This window comes from Pseudophryne corroboree, chromosome 12 (assembly GCF_028390025.1).
Source record: "Pseudophryne corroboree isolate aPseCor3 chromosome 12, aPseCor3.hap2, whole genome shotgun sequence".
NCBI classification, from domain to species: domain Eukaryota; kingdom Metazoa; phylum Chordata; class Amphibia; order Anura; family Myobatrachidae; genus Pseudophryne; species Pseudophryne corroboree.
Window position 1 is genome coordinate 159,832,053 of NC_086455.1, and position 26,199 is coordinate 159,858,251.

General features: G+C 47.0%; 1 protein-coding gene across 10 annotated transcripts in view; it reads left to right on the forward strand.

Moving 5' to 3' along the window:
- Positions 1-26,199, forward strand: part of LOC134981122 (oocyte zinc finger protein XlCOF7.1-like) — a 121,043-nt gene that overhangs the window by 9,802 nt on the left and 85,042 nt on the right. For all 10 annotated transcript variants that reach the window (XM_063948305.1, XM_063948303.1, XM_063948302.1 and 7 more), the window contains exons 3-10: positions 1,344-1,529; positions 1,777-1,888; positions 2,463-2,563; positions 2,665-2,737; positions 5,186-5,286; positions 5,433-5,502; positions 25,192-25,292; positions 25,451-25,520. In XM_063948305.1, coding sequence (XP_063804375.1) covers positions 1,344-1,529; positions 1,777-1,888; positions 2,463-2,563; positions 2,665-2,737; positions 5,186-5,286; positions 5,433-5,502; positions 25,192-25,292; positions 25,451-25,520 — 814 coding nt within the window. The remainder of the gene's footprint in view (positions 1-1,343; positions 1,530-1,776; positions 1,889-2,462; positions 2,564-2,664; positions 2,738-5,185; positions 5,287-5,432; positions 5,503-25,191; positions 25,293-25,450; positions 25,521-26,199) is intronic.

Sequence of the window (26,199 nt, forward strand, 5' to 3'; positions counted from 1 at the left end):
CTGCTAATTGGTTTGGTTTGAACACTTTCGTTAAGTTCTATCGGTTAGACACCTTGGCCAAGGATGACCTTCAGTATGGTCAGGCGGTGTTACAGGGGTCTCGGCACTCTCCCACCCGTTTGGGAGCTTTGGGACTTCCCCATGGTACTAAAGTACAGATCCCCAGTATCCACTAGGACGTAAGAGAAAATAGGAATTTGATACCTGCCGGTAATTCCTTTTCTCGTAGTCAGTAGTGGATACTGGGCGCCCACCTCAGTGCTTCAATTCCTGCTTACCTGAGTAAGTGTTTGGTTGGCCCGCCATTGCGGACCCATTATGTTGTTGGGATAGCTTTGCTATCCTGGTTAGGTTGGTGTTGGTATCCTCTGTTCTGGTTAGTGCCCTCCTTTCGGTTATGGTTGTGTGTTGGCTTTGTGCCTCACCACTCTTGTACCTGTTTTCTTCTTTCGTGGTATGTCTGTCTCCTCGGGCACAGTTTCCTAGACTGGTAGAAGGGGCATAGAGGGGAGGAGCCAGCACACATATACACATGCTAAAGGTTTTAAAGTGCCAGGCTCTAGTGGACCCGATTATACCCTATGGTACTAAAGTACAAGACCCCAGTATCCACTAGGAACTACGAGAAAACGAATTACCGGTAGATATCAAATTCCTATTTTTCCCACAGAGATACAGCAGTGGCCCCCCAGGAATTATGGGTAGGAGCCGGCATATCCCCTCTGTGTGTCTTCTGCGTCTTATGGTTCCAGTCGTCTTTGTTGGTTCCTTAGTTTATATACAGGGGGGTAATTACGGTGCTGCGTTCCAGTACTTAATTGTAAGCCGATACATAGGCAATCTGCTCTGCATCCTGTTGGTCTGTGATTGATATGAAACCGCTCAGAATGTGCAGTGACTGCTATGTGTTATACATGGTCTGTATGTAGGCCACTGCTTGTACAGCATAGTGACATCTCTATGTGTTATACATGGTCTGTATGTAGGACACTGCTTGTACAGCATAGTGACATCTCTATGTGTTATACATGGTCTGTATGTAGGACACTGCTTGTACAGCATAGTGACATCTCTATGTGTTATACATGGTCTGTATGTAGGACACTGCTTGTACAGCATAGTGACATCTCTATGTGTTATACATGGTCTGTATGTAGGACACTGCTTGTACAGCATAGTGACATCTCTATGTGTTATACATGGTCTGTATGTAGGACACTGCTTGTACAGCATAGTGACATCTCTATGTGTTATACATGGTCTGTATGTAGGACACTGCTTATACAGCATAGTGACCTCTCTATGTGTTGCTGTATCTGGGCATTCGCTGTTGTGTTTCATAGGATTTCATTGTTGTGAGAAAATCGGGTGAGCAGGTGACAGACATCAGCGGCCCCCCTGTGTCAGACAGAAGCAGCGGCACCCAGAGCCCAAACACGGAGGCTCCGTCTCATGTGCCAACAGAGGACAGGAACCATGACAGGATTATCCAGGCACCTACTGAGGAATCTCACAGAGAGACAGAACAGGTGAGCGCTCTTATTGTACATATAGCTTTATTTTTCTGGGGAGAATGCTGTGTGTTTTTGTTTGTTTTATAATTGTTATAAGAGCTTTTGACTGTTGTGCTAAAGTGTAACAATACCGATCCATGACTGGTCAGGGCGCACTCGGTAATTGCTCCCTGACCCATTCTCTCCCATTGTGCCCTGCAGTGGCATGTATTACTCTTAGGTGTGGGGGGTAAGTCATGTAACCAGCTCTCCTATGCTGCAGGTGCCTGGGAAGTGTAATGATGTGGAGGTCTCGTTCTCTGTGACAGAGTGGGATTATTCAGGCGGACACAAGGACGTTGAAATGGACCCTCCTCAGCTGCGTGACTCAGTGGGTAAGAGGATATCTCTCAGGATGTGTGTTTCTCCGCCCCTCTTCCGGCTGTCTGGCTGTTACCGATCACTGCCGTTTTGACCTAATTGGCCCCCATTTGCTTTGCATGTGGGTCCAAGGTGACTGACAAATCCCGTTCATATCTATTAACGATCTAGCAGATGTTGGGGGCTGGTGGAAGGTTGGATGATAAATTCTTTCCCCAGTGTAATGATGACCATCTACCTAGAATCTCCCGTAATTCATCTGGGGGTGGAGGTTTTAGTCATGCGGCTCCGACTCTATGGAACTCACTTCCCCGCACAGTGCGAGAGGCCCCAACTATAGAATCCTTCAAAAGTAGACTCAAGACTTTCCTGTTTACTCAGCATTTCCATAATGTCCCTTTAGTATCTACATGCTTCTGTATTTTATGAAAAGCTTTTCGGTACTTCATTATTTCTGTACTATATTATGCTGTGTGGCTGTTAAGCGCCTTCAGTCCTATTGGAGAAAGAGAGCTATATAAATAAAATTATTATTATTATTATTATTATTATTATTATTATTATTATTATTGTCTATTCTCCCCGCAGGTGAATGTAGCTCTAGAAGCCCCCCAGAACGATGTGAGACCCCTCTGCATTCTCGGGATTGTATAAAGGAAGAGAACCGGATTCTCATAGAGGATTATCAGGTAGCGGGACTGGCTGCATTATTTTACTCTCATATCCTTATCCTGTGTATCCTTCTGGTATAGACGGTCGGTGTAATAATATTTCTGTCTTTGTATGACAGGCGGAGACGGGACACAGGATGTATCACCCGCAGTGTAAGGAAGAGGGGCCCATCCCTGATCCCACCAGCTCAGGTGAGACAGCAGTGGGAGCGGGTTACATAACGGCCACATTGCGTGTAATTGTATGCTATGTAAATAGCAGATTGGTTTAATATTGCAAATAAAAGTAACTTTCAACATAGTGATATGTCAAACATTACATCTGTTGTTCAAAATAAGCCTGGCGCCTTGCCATAACTATATGAAGCTATAGAGAGGTCAGGTTGCAGCAGTGTCAGAGCAGGTGATATTTTGCTGAGCAGTGATAAAGATTATAGTGTTTATAGATTTATTTATAAACCCCCCCCCCCCCCCCCCACAAAAACGTACCCCCTGGAATCTTGGGGTATACAGGTGGCTGTAGGGGCGTGGGCACATTGTGGATGCTGTAACTGTGGGGTATAGAGGTGGCTGTAGGAGCGCACCTGCGCCTAGCCACGCAGAGCTGCATATTTTACCACCCCATTCAAAGTGCCTTAGACGCAAACTCGGTCGCACCAAACAAGGCGCGAATCCGCCTAGATGTAGCCACGATGAGCATGGCTACATCTGTATGTAGTATAGTCCGTACTGGGCATGAGGAAGGAAGAAGCCTAATTCCTGTCATTGTATGTCGTAGAGTGAGCCTAATTCCTATCAGTGTATGTAATATAGTCAGTGCTGGGGAAGGGGAGGAGCCTAATTCCTGTCAGTGTATGTAGTGTAGTCAGTGCTGGGCCTGAGGAAGGAAGAAGCCTAATTCCTGTCATTGTATGTCGTAGAGTGAGCCTAATTCCTATCAGTGTATGTAATATAGTCAGTGCTGGGGAAGGGGAGGAGCCTAATTCCTGTCAGTGTATGTAGTATAGTCAGTGCTGGGCCTGAGGAAGGAAGAAGCCTAGTTCCTATCAGTGTATGTAATATAGTCCGTGCTGGGGGGGGGAGGGGCCTAATTCCTGTCAGTGTATGTAGTATAGTCAGTGCTGGGCCTGGGGAGGGAGGTAACCTAATTGCAGTCGGTGCATGTAGTATAGTCAGTGCTGGGGAAGAGCATAATTCCTGTCATCGTATGTAGTATAGTCAGTGCTGGGGTGGGGGGAACCTTATTACAGTCAGTGTATGTAGTATAGTCAGTGCTGGGGAAGGGGAAGAGCATAATTCCTGTCAGTGTATGTAGTATAGTCAGTGCTGGGGTGGGGGGAACCTTATTACAGTCAGTGTATGTAGTATAGTCAGTGCTGGGGAAGGGGAAGAGCATAATTCCTGTCAGTGTATGTAGTATAGTCAGTGCTGGGGTGGGGGGAACCTTATTACAGTCAGTGTATGTAGTATAGTCAGTGCTAGGGAAGGGGAAGAGCATAATTCCTGTCAGTGTATGTCAGTGCTGGGGTGGGGGGAACCTTATTACAGTCAGTGTATGTAGTATAGTCAGTGCTGGGGAAGGGGAAGAGCATAATTCCTGTCAGTGTTAAATCTCTCCTCACAGTAAAGCTGCATCTTACTCTTTCATGTCTCCTACACATGGGCAGTTTTATAGAGCCGGCCTGGCCAATCTCCAGCTGTTACTCATTACTATTTAGTTATATTGGTTACTTTTCACAACTTCCCATGACTGATTTGCTACAATATATTTTAAACCAATAAAATATGGACTGTTGTACATTGTGGTATACATAAGTAACTCAGTTGCTAATTTGTTGTTTTAAAGGATTGTAACTAATCCAGCCCACGATCCACTGTTAAAGGTGATAGTTTGTTTTCTATGAAGTGTGATTATTAATCATACATATATATATTTTATTGATGTTTATTTCCCTTATTAGGATACGCCGGCACAGTATTTCTAGTTAATAATTTGGTTTATGTGAAGTTGGCAATACCCCTTTTTTCTGCAGCAGGTGTATACCTATATCCCTTGTGCATCTCAGTTTCTTGATATTAATTGCTCTCTTATCGTAAACCCACCATTGCCAACCACTTGACTGGCAAACCCTCGCCGACTGTATGTGTCATCTTCACGCCACGTGGAATCCTCAGCTGTAGGAGAATAGTTGCTGCCAACATCAGGCTCCTTCCCCTTGGTGTGTGTACTTGCTGCAGCACCTCTTTGCTGGGTTCTCATGACTGGTTATTACGGGTCTTTGCTGCATAGTAATTAGAGCAGTCCACACAACACAGATAGCCGGGGATGGCTGATGGTTAGGTCTTATCTGCAGGTCCCAGACATACAGCAGGTGTAGGCGTCTTGCCTAGACGAGTAGTGTAATATGGGGTATTTCTGCCATTGTCTCTGCACTTACACAAGTTACTGTGCAGTAATTGTGGCCAGTGTTCCTGTAACAAGTCCAGGCTGAGTCAGTGTGTGACCTACATGTAACCTTGTACTCGGTGGCAGGCGGTGGTCTCCTCATTACTCAGTGGGGAAGTCCTCACCTCCCCACTGACTGTACATAGAATCACTATACTTACTGTAATGTCATGTTCTGTATCCATTCCCCGCAGGTGGGTGCAGCTCTAGAAATCCCGCAGACCCCTGTGAGACCCCTCTATACTCTCCGGGCTGTATAGAGGAAGAGAACAGGACTGTGACACAGGAATATCAGGTAGAGGAACCTGCTCTGACCTCTCCTCCTCACATTGCAGGATATTGTGTTATTCCCATGTCCCCGCCCTATGTGTGACTCCTATAGAGATATCCCATGTAATGTGTGGGTAGTACACGTATGTGACACATGTTCTTGTATGACAGGATGAGCTGGGAGGCGTGATATATCACCGGCAGTGTAAGGAAGAGGCCGTTCCTACTGAGATCAGCCCAGGTGAGAGAGACGCAGACGCTCTGGGGATATAGTATTGCTGTATGGGGAGAAATATTTATTTCTGCAGCGGGGTACACTGGGATTCCACAGGGAATACATCGGGGGTGTGGAGTTGGATATTGATCCGAGGCACCAACAGGCTAAAGCTTTGACTGCTCCCTGGATGCATTGCCCCGCCTCCTCTATAACCCCGCCTCCAGGCACTGGAGCTCAGTTTGTAAGTTGGTGCCAGCAGAGCAGGTCACTAACAGGTGGGGTTGCGCTAGGCAGCCCTGAAAAGAGCTTTTTAAGAAGACTTCAAGGGACGCAGCACTTTATATGTCATTGTGACATAGTGTGCTGCGGCTCCATCACCTCCCCAGCAGTGCTGCATACTCCCGTGGCTGGGTTCCCAGGTACTTGCAGCAGAGGCGCACCGGTCATCAGGCACACTAACGCTGACGCTCTCCAGGATCGCGTGGCTGCACGCCAGAGAGGAGGTAAGAGGGTCCCCAGGTCGGACCCGCCGGTAAGTCGCGGTTTCAGGAGATGGCGTGGACACTGTACTGCACAGGGACCCCACTATATCCACCAGGGCAGGGAGCACAGGACGGATTTACTAAAATCCATTTTACATAGGCTCCACAGTACCCGGTGGTGAGGCCCAGCATAGGGGACAAGGCGCTGACCTGTAGCCCCTCCCCTAGCTCCGGGAGCCATCTACTGCTGGTGTGCCCGCCCTGGAGCTGCATTTGGCACCATCTTCACATAGCTGAGCTGATCTCCGGGACTGCAGGGCTCTGTCTCCTCTGTAAAGCCGCCTGTCTCACAGCGCTGTGCATTTACAGGCACTTAAGTATTCTACATGTGATTTTAGTGTTAGTTGAGAACAAGTGTACTGCTATCTGTATATTTAGTACAAGTATTCTGTGATATACATCCAGTGTTTACTGTGCATTGTTATATCTATATTCATACATATCTATATGTAGTTTAACTAGTCCAGTGCAGTTTTATTGTTTATCTATAATACATTCTGCATAGTACCTGTGACCGAGTGTGTCTGTAGCTCCTGTGTGGATTTTATTTTCGTGTATCACACCCCCCCTGTGGGGCTAGGTGCGTCAGGGTCTCATATGTTGTATATACTGTTTGGCATTTTTTTGCTGTGTATTTCTGTCACCTCATACTGCTTAAATCCTCTGTTGGTGCCCTATATTTACTGTCACATAACACAGGGGGTTATTTGCAGGTATTGTGTTTGTCTGGCTATATTGTACTGTTACTCTCTAAGGCTACATTCCCTATAATGTCTGCCACACAGGGCAGAAAATCCGCGACCGCTTCTGCATCATGCAGTGCTGGCACCACTGATTTACCTGAGGGGGAAGTTTTAACTGATGGTTCAGGCACTGGATGCCATATACCTCCCAGTCAACCCGCAGCACCTGTGGCCAATCAGGACCCACCTTGGGCAGCATTCTCAAGTATGCTGAATACGCTTGTGACACGTCTTCAGCCCCATGTGGGACATCCTGTGCCATTACAGCCACATATCGTCCCTCTGGTTAATCCACCTTGGGCGGACGCTCTGTCTACCCAGTTACAACAACTAAAACAATCTTTGGTTAGACAAAAGTCTACCCCATACAAAACAAAACTATTGAAGCGCACGTAGATTGGCTAAAAATATATTTTTACTTTTATTAATTCCTTTCAATAAAAATACCAATAAAATCACAACATTCATTCTTCCATAACCACCGGCCGGTAATTTTAACCCCTAAATATTTTGTCTGCAAAGCATACAGTGTATTCTCCTTTCTGTATGGACACTGCTATATACAGCTCCTAGAAAATACCTCTCATCAAAAATATGCATCAAATATAGATAGGGAGTATTTAAAAAATCATTCAACAATTAATCTCATTATGTCACTGAATTTCATATACCAATATAACACCCTTATGTGCCGTTTCTTATAGCTAATTATTAGCACTGAAATCTATGGTATATATCTTAACAGTCACACTGTTTAGCAAACAGTTTACCAATGTAGCAGTTCATTCACCAGTAAGCAACACTGTATCACTGTGAGTCTATGTAGCAGCGTGAAGCGCTGACACAAATTAGTCCAGCAAAGCGTTAGTCACTGTTATCCACAGTTAGCAGTATTAACGTAGCCACAAGGGGTTAGAAAGTCCTTTCAGCAATTAGGATCCATTGAAGCTGAACGACTTGAAAAAACGTCTGGCCAGACAAAGTAATTTAGCTCACCGCTCCTTCCAGCATTAGAATGGCAAAGGAGTCCTCCCGGCTGCTGGTGCTTTCAACCTTTAAACGCAGTCATCTCTGGGGGATAAGATCCGTACAGGTCATGTAGAAAAGCTGGAGCTGCGGCTGGCGGTGAGCAATACACAGTGGTATGGAGCAGAGTTTGGTGAGTCCGTTAACGCGTTTCCCCGCCTCCCTCCGGGTTCAGCGGCTTCATCAGAAAATGAATTTTCTGAATTTTTATTGAAAGGAATTGATAAAAGTAAAAATATATTTTTATCCAATCTACGTGCTCTGCAATAGTTTTGTATTGTATCGGATTTTTTCTTTTTGAATAGGGTTGAGTAGCCTTATTTTGCTGGCAGCACATAGATTGGAGTGACGGTGCGCTTGGCTATATATCCTTGTTTCTGCATTTTTTTTTTTTTATAAAAGTCTACCCCACACCTCTCTGGGGGCAAGGGGTCATCTAAGCGGGCCATTTCTTCCTCTCAATCCACTAATATTTTGGATGATTCTTCTGATGAGGATGGGGAATATACTGATCCATCAGAGACTGATGCAGTCGCTTCTGATGAGGAATCTACAACTCAGGTTGATGTTCCTGACCTAGTGGAGACTATTAAGCTGATTCTCCAAATAGATGATGAGATCGAGCCCACTACTGCTTCTAAGAAACCTGATAAGTTCAAATGTCAGAAGGTTACTAAAGTAGTCTTACCACATTCTGACCATTTAATTAACATACGTCAAGAATCCTGGGCGTCTCCAGGAAATAAATTTTCCCTGTCTAAAAAGATGCTAGTTCGTTATCCTATCCCTGCGGAGTTGAGTAACAAGTGGGAAACTCCACCACCGGTGGACTCTCATGTCGCCTGTCTTGTGGTGTCATCTACTCTGCCTGTCACCACTGTCACCTCACTGAAGGAACCGACGGATAAGCGTGTGGAGGGTTGCCTGAAGTCTATATACTCCCTTACAGGTGCTGTACATAGACACATTATGGCAGCCTCCTGGGCTGCGAAAGGAATTGAAGTATGGGATCAGGCAATTGAGGATGAGCAGCCTCAGGATTTTTGTGACACTGCCAGACAATATCTGTCTTATATAACCACAGCCTCCCACTATATTCAGGAGGCGGCCTCTGAGGCAGGTCTTATGGCGGCCAAGGCGTCGACTACGTCTATCCTGGCTCGCCGAAGTCTGTGGTTAAGGTCCTGGAAGGTGGACCTGGACTCCAAAAAGACCTTTGAGGTGCTCCCTTTTAAGGGAGACATCCTTTTTATGGTGGATCTGAACAAGATTGTGACTGACTTGGCGACTGCTAAGACTGCGTTTCTTCCAAGTACTAATCCTTCTGCTCTGAAGGCTAAAAGTACCACTTTTTGTTCCTTTAGAGCTTCAGGGAAAGCAAAGGGTCAGGTGTACCAGAGACAGGCTCGTGCTTCCAAAACCACTAAGCCCAAACCTAAACAATCCTGGGCCGCCCGTCAGCCTGCTTCCAAACAAGACAAGCCTGCTGCATGATGGGGTGGGCCTCCCCCTGGGGGACCCCAGGGTGGGAGGCCGACTTCTGCAGTTTGCCCAGGCCTGGCTACAGACCACTTCGGACGCCTGGGTGCTGGAAGTTGTCTCTCACAGGTACGCAATCTCTTTCAAGAAACGTCCCCCTCGCCAGTTTGGCTCAACTGTTATCCCTTCGGATCCGTTGAAGGTGCAAGCTGTACACTTGGTTGTGCGATCCCTCCTGGACACAGGAGTGGTAGTGCCGGTACCTCTGTCCCAGGGAGGCAGGGGATACTATTCGACCATGTTTCTAGTTCCGAAACCAAATGGGTTCTTCTGGCCTATACTCAACCTCAAATCATTGAACAAATTTGTGAGTGTGTCCAAATTCCGTATGGAAACTGCGCTCTATTGTACTGGCCATGGAACCCGATGACTATATAGTATCCCTGGACATACAGGATGCTTACCTGCATATACCTATTGCCTTATCGCATCAGCAGTATCTGCGGTTTGCAATTGGCAACCTACATTATCAATTCCAGGCTCTGCCATTTGTACTGACCACGGCCCCTCTGATTTTCACCAAGGTCATGGCCGTGATGATGGCCCTTCTCCGTCGTCAGGGAATCCAGGATCCTGCTGTATCTGGACGACTTGCTGATCCTGGCGAACTCCCAAGATGTTCTCCTCAGTCATCTGGAACTGACTGTCCAATTCCTACAAGCCAACGGGTGGCTCTTCAACTGGAAAAAGTCCTTGCTGGTCCCTGCTTGGAGCATGGTGCACCTGGGGGCACTGCTGGACACACACAACCAGAGATTGTTTCTGTCTCCAGAGAAAGTTCTGAAACTTCAGAACAGGATCAGATACTTCCTCTCTTGCCCAAGAGTGTCGATACACTCAGCGATGCAAGTACTAGGCCTCATGATGTCTGCTTTCGACATGCTAGAGTACGCTCAATTTCATTCCCGCCCTCTGCAGAGGTTAATCCTTTCCAAGTGGGACGGCCTGCCTCAACGGATCAGGTCTCAAATGATCTCTTCAGAGGTTCGTCTGTCACTGAACTGGTGGCAACAGGACCAACAGTTGAGCAGACGTCATCCCTTCTGGATCTGCAGCTGGGTCCTCCTGACAACGGACGCCAGTCTGCGAGGTTGGGGCGCGGTGTTGGAGCAACACTCTCTCCAGGGTCGGTGGACCAGGGAGGAATATCTCCTCCCGATAAATATTCTAGAATTGCAGGCAGTGTTCAATGCGTTGACGCTTGCCCTGCCTCCGGTACAGAACAGACCTGTTCAAGTACAATCAGACAACGCCACCACGGTGACTTACATAAATCATAAAGGTGGCACTCAAAGCCGCATGGCAATGTTGGAAGTATCAAAAATCCTCCGTTGGGCAGAACGCCATCTGCCAGCAATATCGGTAGTGTTCATTCCCGGAGTCCTCAACTGGGAAGCGGATTTCATCAGTCGTCAGGACGTTCACGCCGGAGAGTGGAGTCTTCATCCGGAAGTCTTTCAACTCCTAGTGGACAAGTGGGTCCTACCAGATGTAGACTTGATGGCGTCTCGACACAATCACAAGGTTCAGGTCTTCGGATCAAGGACAAGGGATCCTCAAGCAGCGTTCGTGGACGCACTGGCAGTTCCATGGAACTTTCAGCTGCCATACGTGTTCCCTCCAGTGTCACTCCTGCCCAGTGTACTACGGAAGTTCAAGCAAGAAAGAGGAATGCTACTCCTAGTCGCTCCAGCATGGCCCAGACGGCATTGGTTCTCAGACCTGCAGGGTCTTTCGATAGAGCGCCCTCTTCTACTTCCTCAACGCCCAGACCTCCTCGTTCAGGGCCCTTGTGTCTATCCGGACCTGGCCAGAATGACTTTGACGGCGTGGCCCTTGAAGCTTCACTCCTGAGGGCCAAGGGATTCTCCGAGGTGATTATTCAAATTATGTTGAAGGCCCGCAAACCGGCTTCTTCACAAATTTATTACAGGGTCTGGAACTCTTACTTCACATGGTGTACTGCTAAGAATTATGATGCCTGTTCGTTCAGAACTTCTAGGCTTTTGGCTTTTCTGCAGCAAGGCCTAGACTTAAGCCTTTGTCTGGCTTCCCTCAAGGTTCATATATCTGCCTTGTCGGTGTGGTTTCAGAGAAAAATTGCATCTATACCTGAAGTTCATACTTTCACTCAGGGTGTTTGACGGATTTAGCCTCCTTATGTCCCCCCTGTGGCTCCATGGGAGCTGTCTGTTGTCTTAAATACCCTGCAAGAGTCTCCATTTGAACCTCTTGAGTCTGTGGACCTTAAATGCCTTACACTTAAGGTCGTGTTCCTGCTGGCTATTGCCTCTGCTAGGAGGTTGTTGGACTTAGGCGCTTTGTCCTGTCGTCCACCCTTTTTGATTTTTCACCGTGACCGGGCAGTTCTTCAAACTCGCCCTGGTTATTTACCTAAAGTGGTATCTTTTTTTCCATCTTAACCAAGAGATTGTGGTTCTGGCTTTTGGGGGTCATTCTGACCCGATCGCACGCTGCATTTTATCGCAGCAGTGCGATCGGGTCAGTACTGCGCATTCGCCGGCTCATGCCAGACGGCCAAAGGCCGTCATTTCCTAGTGATCACCTCTGCCTGATTGACAGGCAGGGCTTGCACCGTGTGGAGTCCTACACGGAGACACTGCTGGAAGTATAAAGGAGCCGCTATGGAGACTGTGTTGCCAATGCCGCTCGGCGGGCCTCGATGTCTGCTGCGGCGTACACAGAATGATGAGCCGCTATAAGGCCAATATTGGTCTAGTAATATAAATGAAAGTGCTAATCGTGCAAAATGCTGGTTAGGCAGAGTGTGAAAGTCCAGTAGGTGAAAAGGAATTGAGGAGTCCTGACCGGTTTCGTCGCGCTACACGTGACCTTTGAGAAAGTCACATGGAGCGTGACGAAACCGGTGAGGACTCCTCAATTCCTTTTTTGCACTCTCCCTCCCAGTGACAGCTACGTGGTGGGCAATGCAGGATAATCTAACCGAGGCCGCTCGGTTAGAAACCAGCCCACGGTAGAGGTAATTTTGACTTTATCTGACATTGGAGCATTTGTACGTAGCGGAGCCATATTAAAACATTCATGGGACTGCAGTTACCTTTCTAAATCCTATGAACTACTCCACATTATAACATTTTATTCATACCAAGGATACAACACTGTTTCTATTTGTTGGATACAAATGTTGCATATTGTTACCGCTCACTTTACAAGTGCTTGTTTTATCTGATATCCAGTACAGGGTATTTGACAATTTCCCTATTAGGTTTAAGTCCAGATTATATGGTCTATTATTGTATGGAAAAATATGTATTTTCTCTGACGTCCTAAGTGGATGCTGGGGACTCCGTCAGGACCATGGGGAATAGCGGCTCCGCAGGAGACAGGGCACAAAAGTAAAAGCTTTAGGATCAGGTGGTGTGCACTGGCTCCTCCCCCTATGACCCTCCTCCAAGCCTCAGTTAGATCTTTGTGCCCGGCCGAGAAGGGTGCAATCTAGGTGGCTCTCCTAAAGAGCTGCTTAGAGTAAAAGTTTTTGTTAGGTTTTTTTATTTTCAGTGAGTCCTGCTGGCAACAGGCTCACTGCATCGAGGGACTTAGGGGAGAAGAAGTGAACTCACCTGCGTGCAGGATGGATTGGCTTCTTAGGCTACTGGACACTAGCTCCAGAGGGACGATCACAGGTACAGCCTGGATGGGTCACCGGAGCCGCGCCGCCGACCCCCTTGCAGATGCTGAAGAGAGAAGAGGTCCAGAAATCGGCGGCTGAAGACTTCCCAGTCTTCTTAAGGTAGCGCACAGCACTGCAGCTGTGCGCCATTGCTCTCAGCACACTTCACACCAACGGTCACTGAGGGTGCAGGGCGCTGGGGGGGGCGCCCTGGGCAGCAATGAAAGTACCTATGCTGGCTAAAAATACATCACATATAGCCCCTGGGGCTATATGGATGTATTTAACCCCTGCCAGGTTGTCAGAAAAACGTGAGAAGAAGCCCGCCGAAAAGGGGGCGGGGCCTATTCTCAGCACACAGCGCCATTTTCCCTCACAGAACTGCTGGTGGGAAGGCTCCCAGGCTCTCCCCTGCACTGCACTACAGAAACAGGGTTAAAACAGAGAGGGGGGGCATTTTTGTGGCGATATTATTACATATTAAGATGCTATAAGGGAAAACACTTATATAAGGTTGTCCCTGTAAAATTATAGCGTTTTGGTGTGTGCTGGCAAACTCTCCCTCTGTCTCCCCAAAGGGCTAGTGGGGTCCTGTCCTCTATCAGAGCATTCCCTGTGTGTGTGCTGTGTGTCGGTACGTGTGTGTCGACATGTATGAGGACGATGTTGGTGAGGAGGCGGAGCAATTGCCTGTAATGGTGATGTCACTCTCTAGGGAGTCGACACCGGAATGGATGGCTTATTTAGGGAATTACGTGATAATGTCAACAAGCTGCAAGGTCGGTTGACGACATGAGACGGCCGGCAAACCAATTAGTACCTGTCTAGGCGTCTCAAACACCGTCAGGGGCTTTAAAACGCCCATTACCTCAGTCGGTCGACACAGACACAGACACGGACACTGACTCCAGTGTCGACGGTGAAGAAACAAACGTATTTTCCATTAGGGCCACACGTTACATGTTAAGGGCAATGAAGGAGGTGTTACATATTTCTGATACTACAAGTACCACAAAAAAGGGTATTATGTGGGGTGTGAAAAAACTACCTGTAGTTTTTCCTGAATCAGATAAATTAAATGAAGTGTGTGATGATGCGTGGGTCTCCCCCGATAGAAAATTAAAGGCACTCACACGCTTATCAAAACAAGTGGCGTTACCGTCTCCAGATACGGCCGCCCTCAAGGAGCCAGCTAATAGGAGGCTGGAAAATATCCTAAAAAGTATATACACACATACTGGTGTTATACTGCGACCAGCGATCGCCTCAGCCTGGATGTGCAGCGCTGGGGTGGCTTGGTCGGATTCCCTGACTGAAAATATTGATACCCTTGACAGGGACAGTATTTTATTGACTATAGAGCATTTAAAGGATGCATTTCTATATATGCGAGATGCACAGAGGGATATTTGCACTCTGGCATCAAGAGTAAGTGCGATGTCCATGTCTGCCAGAAGATGTTTATGGACACGACAGTGGTCAGGTGATGCAGATTCCAAACGGCAGTATTGCCGTATAAAGGGGAGGAGTTATTTGGGGTCGGTCCATCGGACCTGGTGGCCACGGCAACAGCTGGAAAATCCACCTTTTTACCCCAAGTCACATCTCAGCAGAAAAAGACACCGTCTTTTCAGCCTCAGTCCTTTCGTCCCCATAAGGGCAAGTGGGCAAAAGGCCAGTCATATCTGCCCAGGGGTAGAGGAACGGAAGAAGACTGCAGCAGGCAGCCCCTTCCCAGGAACAGAAGCCCTCCACCGCTTCTGCCAAGTCCTCAGCATGACGCTGGGGCCGTACAAGCGGACTCAGGTGCGGTGGGGGGGGTCGTCTCAAGAGTTTCAGCGCGCAGTGGGCTCACTCGCAAGTGGACCCCTGGATCCTACAAGTAGTATCCCAGGGGTACAGATTGGAAATTCGAGACGTCTCCCCCTCGCAGGTTCCTGAAATCTCCTTTACCAACGTCTCCCTCCGACAGGGAGGCAGTATTGGAAACAATTCACAAGCTGTATTCCCAGCAGGTGATAATCAAAGTACCCCTCCTACAACAAGGAAAGGGGTGTTATTCCACACTATTTGTGGTACTGAAGCCAGACGGCTCGGTGAGATTTATTCTAAATCTGAAATCTTTGAACACTTACATACAAAGGTTCAAATCAAGATGGAGTCACTCAGAGCAGTGATAGCGAACCAGGAAGAAGGGGACTATATGGTGTCCCTGGACATCAAGGATGCTTACCTCCATGTCCCAAATTGCCCTTCTCACCAAGGGTACCTCAGGTTCGTGGTACAGAACTGTCACTCTCAGTTTCAGACGCTGCCGTTTGGATTGTCCACGGCACCCCGGGTCTTTACCAAGGTAATGGCCGAAATGATGATTCTTCTTAAAAGAAAAGGCGTCTTAATTATCCCTTACTTGGACGATCTCCTGATGAGGGCAAGGTCCAGAGAACAGTTGGAGGTCGGAGTAGCACTATCTCAAGTAGTTCTACGACAGTACGGGTGGATTCTAAATATTCCAAAATCGCAGCTGATTCCGACGACACGTCTGCTGTTACTAGGGATGATTCTGGACACAGTCCAGAAAAAGGTGTTTCTCCCGGAGGAGAAAGCCTGGGAGTTATCCGAGCTAGTTAGGAACCTCCTAGAACCAGGCCAAGTGTCAGTGCATCAATGCACAAGAGTCCTGGGAAAAATGGTAGCTTCTTACGAAGCGATTCCATTCGGCAGATTTCACGAAAGAATTTTTCAGTGGGATCTGCTGGACGAATGGTCCGGATCGCATCTTCAGATGCATCAGCGGATAATCCTATCTCCAAGGACAAGGGTGTCTCTTCTGTGGTGGCTGCAGAGTGCTCATCTACTAGAGGGCAGCAGATTCGGCATTCAGGACTGGGTCCTGGTGACCACGGATGCCAGCCTGAGAGGCTGGGGAGCAGTCACACAGGGAAGAAATTTCCAAGGAGTGTGGTCAAGTCTGGAGACTTCTCTCCACATAAATATACTGGAGCTAAGGGCAATTTACAATGCTCTGAGCCTAGGAAGACCTCTGCTTCAAAGTCAACCGGTGCTGATCCAGTCGGACAACATCACGGCAGTCGCCCACGTAAACAGACAGGGCGACACAAGAAGCAGGAGGGCAATGGCAGAAGCTGCAAGGATTCTTCGCTGGGCGGAAAATCATGTGATAGCACTGTCAGCAGTGTTCATTCCGGGAGTGGACAACTGGGAAGCAGACTTCCTCAGCAGGCATGACCTCCACCCGGGAGAGTGGGGACTTCACACGGAAGTCTTCCACATGATTGTGAACCATTGGGAAAAACCAAAGGTGGACATGATGGCGTCCCGCCTGAACAAAAAACTGGACAGGTATTGCGCCAGGTCAAGAGACCCTCAGGCAATAGCTGTGGACGTTCTGGTAACACCGTGGGTGTACCAGTCGGTGTATGTGTTCCCTCCTCTGCTTCTCATACCTAAGGTACTGAGAATTATAAGACGTAGAGGAGTAAGAACTATACTCGTGGCTCCGGATTGGCCAAGAAGGACTTGGTACCCGGAACTTCAAGAGATGCTCACAGAGGACTCATGGCCTCTGCCGCTAAGAAGGGACTTGCTTCAGCAAGTACCATGTCTGTTCCAAGACTTACCGCGGCTGCGTTTGACGGCATGGCGGTTGAACGCCGGATCCTAAGGGAAAAAGGCATTCCGGAAGAGGTCACTCCTACCCTGGTCAAAGCCAGGAAGGAGGTGACCGCACAACATTATCACCACATGTGGCGAAAATATGTTGCGTGGTGTGAGGCCAGGAAGGCCCCACGAAGAAATTTCAACTCGGTCGATTCCTGCATTTCCTGCAAACAGGAGTGTCTATGGGCCTCAAATTGGGATCCATTAAGGTTCAAATTTCGGCCCTGTCGATTTTCTTCCAGAAAGAATTGGCTTCAGTTCCTGAAGTCCAGAAGTTTGTCAAGGGAGTACTGCATATACAACCCCATTTTGTGCCTCCAGTGGCACTGTGGGATCTCAACGTAGTTCTGGGATTCCTCAAATCACATTGGTTTAAAACCAGTCAAATATGTGGATTTGAAATATCTCACATGGAAAGTGACCATGATGTTGGCCCTGGCCTCGGCCAGGCGAGTGTCAGAATTGGCGGCTTTGTCTCACAAAAGCCCATATCTGATTGTCCATTCGGACAGGGCAGAGCTGCGGACTCGTCCCCAGTTTCTCCCTAAGGTGGTGTCAGCGTTTCACCTGAACCAGCTTATTGTGGTACCTGCGGCTACTAGGGACTTGGAGGACTCCAAGTTGCTAGATGTTGTCAGGGCCCTGAAAATATAGGTTTCCAGGACGGCTGGAGTCAGGAAAACTGACTTGCTGTTATCCTGTATGCACCCAACAAACTGGGTGCTCTTGCTTCTAAGCAGACGATTGCTAGTTGGATGTGTAGTACAATTCAGCTTGCACATTCTGTGGCAGGCCTGCCACAGCCAAAATATGTAAATGCCCATTCCACAAGGAAGGTGGGCTCATCTTGGGCGGCTGCCCGAGGGGTCTCGGCTTTACAACTTTGCCGAGCTGCTACTTGGTCAGGGGCACACCCTGGCTGAGGAGGACCTGGAGTTCTCTCACTCGGTGCTGCAGAGTCATCCGCACTCTCCCGCCCGTTTGGGAGCTTTGGTATAATCCCCATGGTCCTGACGGAGTCCCCAGCATCCACTTAGGACGTCAGAGAAAATAAGAATTTACTTACCGATAATTCTATTTCTCGTAGTCCGTAGTGGATGCTGGGCGCCCATCCCAAGTGCGGATTGTCTGCAATACTTGTACATAGTTATTGTTACAAAAATCGGGTTATTATTGTTGTGAGCCATCTTTTCAGAGGCTCCGCTGTTATCATGCTGTTAACTGGGTTCAGATCACAGGTTGTACAGTGTGATTGGTGTGGCTGGTATGAGTCTTACCCGGGATTCAAAATCCTTCCTTATTGTGTACGCTCGTCCGGGCACAGTATCCTAACTGAGGCTTGGAGGAGGGTCATAGGGGGAGGAGCCAGTGCACACCACCTGATCCTAAAGCTTTTACTTTTGTGCCCTGTCTCCTGCGGAGCCGCTATTCCCCATGGTCCTGACGGAGTCCCCAGTATCCACTACGGACTACGAGAAATAGAATTATCGGTAAGTAAATTCTTATTTTTTCTCTTACGTCCTAGAGGATGCTGGGGACTCCGTAAGGACCATGGGGTATAGACGGGCTCCGCTGGAGACATGGACACTCTAAAGACTTTAGATGGGTGTGCACTGGCTCCTCCCTCTATGCTCCTCCTCCAGACCTCCGTTAGATCCTGTGCCCAGAGGAGACTGGATGCACTGCAGGGGAGCTCTACTGAGTTTCTCTGAAAATACTTTTTGTTAGGTTTTTTATTTTTAGGGAGCACTGCTGGCAACAGGCTCCCTGCATCGTGGGACTGAGGGGAGAGAAGCAGACCTACTTAAATGATAGGCTCTGCTTCTTAGGCTACTGGACACCATTAGCTCCAGAGGGTCGGAACGCAGGTCTCATCCTCTCTGTTCGTCCCGGAGCCGCGCCGCCGTCCTCCTCACAGAGCCGGAAGATAGAAGCCGGGTGAGTATAAGAAGAAAGAAGACTTCAAAGGCGGCAGAAGACTTCAGATCTTCACTGAGGTACCGCGCAGCGGTCACGCTGCGCGCCATTGCTCCCACATTCACACACACTGACGGCACTGTATGGGTGCAGGGCGCAGGGGGGGCGCCCTGGGCAGCAATAATAAACCTCAAGGGACACTGGCTGACATATACTGCAGAGGCAGTATATTAAATAAACCCCGCCAGTATAAAGAATTTGAGCGGGACCGAAGCCTGCCGTTGAGGGGGCGGAGCTTGATCCTCCAGCACTAACTAGCGCCATTTTCTCCACGGCATGCTGCAGAGAAGCTGCTCCCCGGACTCTCCCCTGCTGAACACAAGTACAGAGGGCAAAAAAGAGAGGGGGGGGGGGCACATTTATTTGGCGCAGTGGGTGTATTATTGATATATAAAGCGCTGTACAGACTGGGATTTTATTCCAGTGGCGCTGGGTGTGTGCTGGCATACTCTCTCTCTGTCTCTCCAAAAGGCCTTATTGGGGGACTCCCCCTCTCTCTCTCTCTCTCTCTCTCTCTCTCTCTCTCTATATATATATATATATATATATATATATATATATATATATATATATATATATATATATATATATATATATATATATACATATATACACACACACACACACACACACACACACACATACATACATACATACATACATACATACATACATACATACATACATACATACATACATACATACATACACACATACATACATACACACATATATATATATATATATATAGCAAGGTGACAGCACTCTATGTCTAAAGTCAAAAGATAGTTGGTGCAAGGTCCTAATAATCAATATACACACTCACTTTTCCCATAGCTGAAAAAAGAATTAGACCAGCACTCACGTTTTAGTTGAAGAAAAAAAGGGGTTTTTTAATCCTGAAAAGACATCAAGGATACATCAAGGATACACCCCACTGTTTACAGTACGCCCAACAGCCGTTTCAACACATGGTGGTCTTCATCAGGGGCCCCTGATGAAGACCACCATGTGTTGAAACGGCTGTTGGGCGTACTGTAAACAGTGGGGTGTATCCTTGATGTATCCTTGATGTCTTTTCAGGATTAAAAAACCCCTTTTTTTCTTCAACTAAAACGTGAGTGCTGGTCTAATTCTTTTTTCAGCTATGGGAAAAGTGAGTGTGTGTGTATATATATATATATATATATATATATATATATATATATATATATATATATATATATATATATATATATATATATATATATATATATATATATTACACATATATATATATATATATTACACATATATATATATATATATTACACATATATATATATATATATATATATTACACATATATATATATATATATATTACACATATATATATATATATATTACACATATATATATATATATATTACACATATATATATATATATATTACACATATATATATATATATATATATATAATACACATATATATATATATATATATAATACACATATATATATATATATAATACACATATATATATATATATATATATATATATAATACACATATATATATATATATATATATATATATATATATATATATATATATAATACACATATATATATATATATATATATCCATCTATCCCAGGGTGTATTTATTTATTTATTGATGTTGTGAGGACAAGTGAGCTTGCTATGGTGAGTGCTGAATTCTCTATTTTGTATGTGTATATATATATATATATATATATATATCTATATCTCTATCTATATCCCAGGGTGTGTGGGAGTGTCGGTACGTGTGTGTCGGCATGTCTGAAGCGGAAGGCTCGTCTAAGGAGGAGGTAGAGCAGATGATTGTGGTGTCTCCGTCAGCACAGTCGACACCTGATTGGATGGATATGTGGAATGTTTTAAATGCAAATGTGTCTTTATTACATAAAAGATTGGACAAAGCAGAGTCCAGAGAAAAAGCAGGGAGTCAATCCATGGCTTTGACTGTGTCACGAGGCCCTTCAGGGTCTCATAAATGATGGTGCTCCTACGCAAGCAAGGAGTCACAATTATACCATACTTGGACGATCTCCTGATAAAAGCGAGATCGAGAGATCAGTTGCTGAAAAGCGTGTCACTCTCCCTGAGAGTGCTGCAGCAACACGGCTGGATCCTAAATCTGCCAAAGTCGCAGTTGATTCCAATGACTCGGCTATCATTTTTAGGCATGATTCAGGACACGGAAAAGAAGAGGGTTTTTCTCCCAACGAAAAAAGCCCAGGAACTCCAGAGCATGGTCAGAGACCTGTTAAAGCCAAAAAGAGTGTCCGTTCATCAATGCACTCGAGTACTGGGAAAGATGGTGGCGGCCTACGAGGCCATACCCTTCGGCAGGTTCCATGCGAGGACATTTCAGTGGGACCTTCTGGACAAGTGATCGGGGTCCCATCTACAAATACATCAGAAAATAAGCCTGTCCTCCAGGGCCAGGGTGTCTCTCCTGTGGTGGCTGCAGAGTGCTCACCTACTGGGAGGTCGCAGGTTCGGCATTCAAGACTGGGTTCTGGTAACCACGGACGCGAGCCTCCGAGGATGGGGAGTAGTCACACAAGGAAGAAATTTGTAGGGACTGTGGTCGAGCCAGGAGGCTTGTCTACACATCAACGTGCTGGAATTAAGTGGCTCATGTAAACCGCCAAGGCGGGACAAGGAGCAGAGTGGCAATGGCGGAAGCCACCAGGATTCTTCGCTGGGCGGAAAATCACGTAAGCGCGCTGTCAGCAGTGTTCATTCCGGGAGTGGACAACTGGGAAGCAGACTTCCTCAGCAGACACGATCTCCATCCAGGAGAGTGGGGTCTTCAGCAAGAAGTTTTTGCAGAGATAACAAGTCGTTGGGAGCTTCCTCAAATAGACATGATGGCGTCACACCTCAACAAGAAACTTTGGAGGTATTGTTCCAGGTCAAGGGACCCTCAGGCTGTAGCGGTAGACGCCCTGGTGACACCATGGGTGTTTCCGTCGGTCTATGTCTTCCCTCCTCTTCCACTCATCTCAAAAATACTGAGAATCATAAGACGAAAAAGAGTCCAGACAATACTCATTGGGGTAATTCCAAGTTGATCGCAGCAGGAAATTTTTTAGCAGTTGGGCAAAACCATGTGCACTGCAGGGGGGCCAGATATAACATTTGCAGAGAGAGTTAGATTTGGGTGGGTTATTTTGTTTCTGTGCAGGGTAAATACTGGCTGCTTTATTTTTACACTGCAAATTAGATTGCAGATTCAACACACCACACCCAAATCTAACTCTCTCTGCACATGTTATATCTGCCCCCCCTGCAGTGCACATGGTTTTACCCAACTGCTAACAAAATTCCTGCTGCGATCAACTTGGGATTACCCCCATTGATCCGGATTGGCCTCGAAGGGCCTGGTATTCAGATCTTCAGGAAATGCTCACAGAAGATCTGTGGTCTCTTCCTCCCAGGGAGGACCTGTTGCAGCAGGGGCGCTGCATGTTCCAAGACTTACCGCGGTTATGTTTGATGGCATGGCGGTTGAACGCCAAATCCTAGCTAGGAAAGGTATTTCGGGGGAGGTCATGCCTACTCTGATAAAAGCTAGGAAGGAGGTGACGGCGAAACATTATCACCGTATCTGGAGGAAATATGTATCTTGGTGTGAAGCCAAGAATGCTCCTACGGAAGATTTCCACCTGGGCCGTTTTCTCCACTTTCTGCAGACAGGAGTGGATATGGGCCTAAAGTTAGGCTCTATTAAGGTACAGATTTCGGCCCTGTCAATGGGGGTAATTCCAAGTTGATCGCAGCAGGATTTTTGATAGCAATTGGGCAAAACCATGTGCACTGCAGGGGGGGGGGGCAGATGTAACATGTGCAGCGAGAGTTAGATTTGGGTGGGTTATTTTGTTTCTGTGCAGGGTAAATACTGGCTGTTTTATTTTTACACTGCAATTTAGATTTCAGATTGAATACACCACACCCAAATCTAACTCTCTCTGCACATGTTACATCTGTCCCCCCTGCAGTGCACATGGTTTTGCCCAATTGCTAACAAAAATCCTGCTGCGATCAACTTGGAATTACCCCCAATATTCTTTCAGAAGGAATTGGCTTCTCTCCCAGAAGTCCAGACGTTTGTAAAGGGAGTGCTGCACATCCAGCCCCCTTTTGTGCTCCCAGTGGCACCATGGGACCTTAACGTGGTGTTACAGTTCTTAAAATCTCACTGGTTGAACCTCTTCAAACAGTTGAGTTAAAATTTCTCACTTGGAAAGTGGTCATGTTGCTGGCCTTGGCATCTGCGAGGCGGGTGTCCAAATTGGCGGCTTTGTCTCACAAGAGCCCCTATCTGATTTTCCATGCTGATAGAGCAGAGTTGAGGACTCGTCCTCAATTTCTGCCTAAGGTGGTTTCATCGTTTCATATGAACCAACCTATTGTGGTGCCTGTGGTTACTGGGGTCCTGGAGGATTTCAAGTCTCTTGATGTAGTCAGGGCCTTAAAAGATTATGTAGCCAGGACGGCTCGGGTTAGGAAAACAGAGGCCCTGTCTGTCCTGTATGCAGCCAACAAGGTTGGCGCTCCTGCTTCTAAGCAGACTATTGCTCGCTGGATCTGTAACACGATTCAGCAGGCTCATTCTACGGCTGGATTGCCGGTACCAAATTCGGTAAAGGCCCACTCCACTAGGAAGGTGGGCTTTTCTTGGGCGGCTGCCCGAGGGGTCTCAGCATTACAACTTTGCCGAGCAGCTACTTGGTCGGGTTCAAACACTTTTGCTAAATTCTACAAGTTTGATACCTTGGCTGAGGTGGACCTCATGTTTGCTCAATCGGTGCTGCAGAGTCATCCGCACTCTCCCGCCCGGTCTAGAGCTTTGGTATAAACCCCATGGTCCTTACGGAGTCCCCAGCATCCACTAGGACGTAAGAGAAAATAAGATTTTAAACCTACCGGTAAATGTTTTTCTCCTAGTCCGTAGTGGATGCTGGGCCCCCGTCCCAGTGCGGACTAAATTCTGCAAGACTTGTATATAGTTGTTGCTTACATAAGGGTTATGTTACATTTTTGATCAGTCTCTGGCTGATGCTGTTTTGTTTCATACTGTTAACTGGTTAGTATGTTCCAAGTTATACAGTGTGTGTGTGGTGTGGTGTGGGCTGGTATGAATCTTGCCCCTAGATTAACAAAAATCCTTTCCTCGTACTGTCCGTCTCCTCTGGGCGCAGTTCTTTAACTGAGGTCTGGAGGAGGGGCATAGAGGGAGGAGCCAGTGCACACCCATCTAAAGTCTTTATAGTGCCCATGTCTCCTGCGGAGCCCGTCTATACCCCATGGTCCTTACGGAGTCCCCAGCATCCTCTACGGACTAGGAGAAAAAAAAAAGATTTACCGGTAGGTTTAAAATCTTTTTTTTTTTTTTTATTGTCATATTTAATTCTTTTATATAATATATCCCAGCATACGTCCGCTTTTGTTTATGTTTCCAATTCCATTGCGCAGCTGAGTCCTTTTTTAATCCAGTTCCTTTAAATCAGGCAATTACACAGTGCCTGCACAGCAGCGCATTGAAATTGTGGAATTGTTCTATAGAATATTATATACGACGCGCTTTCAGCAGTTTTTGTTTGTTTTAGTACCCGGAGGAAACACACGCAAGTACGGGGAGAATATACAAACTCCACACAGTTAGGGCCATTGTGGGAATTGAACCCATGACCTCAGTGCTGTGAGGCAGTAATGGTAACCATTACACCATCCATACCGCCCTAATGGTATTTTTGTACTTAAATGTAATCCTTTTCTCCGATGTCACTATGGATCACTAGCAGCCACCTTTTGCATCCCTGTTCCCCACTGTTCTCCTTGTTGGGGTCCTCGTTCTGATATTGGGCCTAATTCAGACCTGATCACTGTGCTGCAATTTTGCAGAGGTCTGCGAACAGATAGCCGCCGCCCATAGAGAGTGAAAACCCGCCCCGTGCAAGGGTGCAAATGCATGCGCACGCCGTGCGAAAACTTCACCAGATAGTGAACATCAGCAAATCCACTCGCATCACACCACTGAATGTTTTTTCCAGACTGTGCGTAGCCCAGGACCTACTCCTACAGTGCCATACACACAGGCTGATCGGGGCCGGAGCTGACGTCACACACCCTCCCTGAAAACACTTGGGTACGCCTGCGTATTTCCTGACACTCCCAGAAAACGGCCAGTGACCAGCCACAAACGCCCACTTCCTGTCAATCTACTTGCGCATGTCTAGCGATCCAAATATTTGCACGATTCTTTCGCAGTTTGGCCTCGCGTGTGCGCATTGCGATCCATATGCATGTGCAGCCATCAGGTCTAAATTAGGCCCATTGCTGGAGAGCACTGCTGTCCTTTTGGGTTTTGTTTCATGAAAACCACAAACGTTCCGGCATCTTATCGGGGTATGTAGAGAATGGACCGTTACTAGTGCTAAGGGGTTTCTTTTATAATGTGTTTACATCCGCTATTTTACATCTATACAGATTAATCTATGTGTCCATTCCTCGCAGGTGGGTGTAATCCTACACATCCCGCAGACCCATGTGACACCCCCCTCTATTCTCCGGGGTGTATGGGAGAAGAGAACAGGATGATCAGCCAGAATTATCAGGTAGAGGAACCTGCTCTGACCTCTCCCGCCTCTGCTTCCTCACATGTCTCATATTACAGGATATTGTGTTATTCCCATGTCCCCGTCCTGTGTGTGAGTCTTACAGAGATGTCCTGTGTGAGTGTGACACGTGTGTGACACATGTTCTTGTATGACAGGCTATACTAGAAGACGGGATGTGTTACCAGCAATGTAAAGAAGAGGCCGTCACCGCTGAGATCGGATCAGGTGAGAGAGACACTGACATACAGACAGTACTGTCCTACGGGTGATATGCATAGAGGTCTATGCTGTCATCAAGTTGGCTTTTATGGGTTTCCTGCAATAATGAGAATATAGACAGGTGTAGCAACATCACCAATCCAAAAGCTAACCCCCCACTGTGACCCAGCGGTGTGTAGGATGTAATATATTAATGATACATTAATGTGGAATATATGCAGGTTCTACACCACGTAAGTGTGATTGTCAGGAGTCCTACTACTGGATAGTAACTATGGGGGTCATTCCGAGTTGATCTCTAGCTGCCGTTGTTCGCTGCGTAGCAATCGGTGAAAAAAAAAGCTAACCTGCGCATGCGTATGCACCGAAATGCGCACGCGCGTCATACGGGTACAAAGTCATTTGTGGTTTTGCACTGATTCTAGCGACGATTCCAAACGCACAGCCGATTGCAAGGAGATTGACATGAAGTGGGCGTTTCTGGGTGGCAAATTACCGTTTTCAGGGGGTGTTCACTGGGCGGGTGTGTGACGTCAAAAGCCGTCCCTCCGTCGTTAGAATCATCGCACACGAAGAGTAACTACAGGGCTGGTCTTGTTTTGCACTAAAAGATTTTGCAGGCGCTCGGCTGCACAAGCGTTCACACTTCTGCAAAGCGAAAATACTCTCCCCGGTGGGCAGCGAC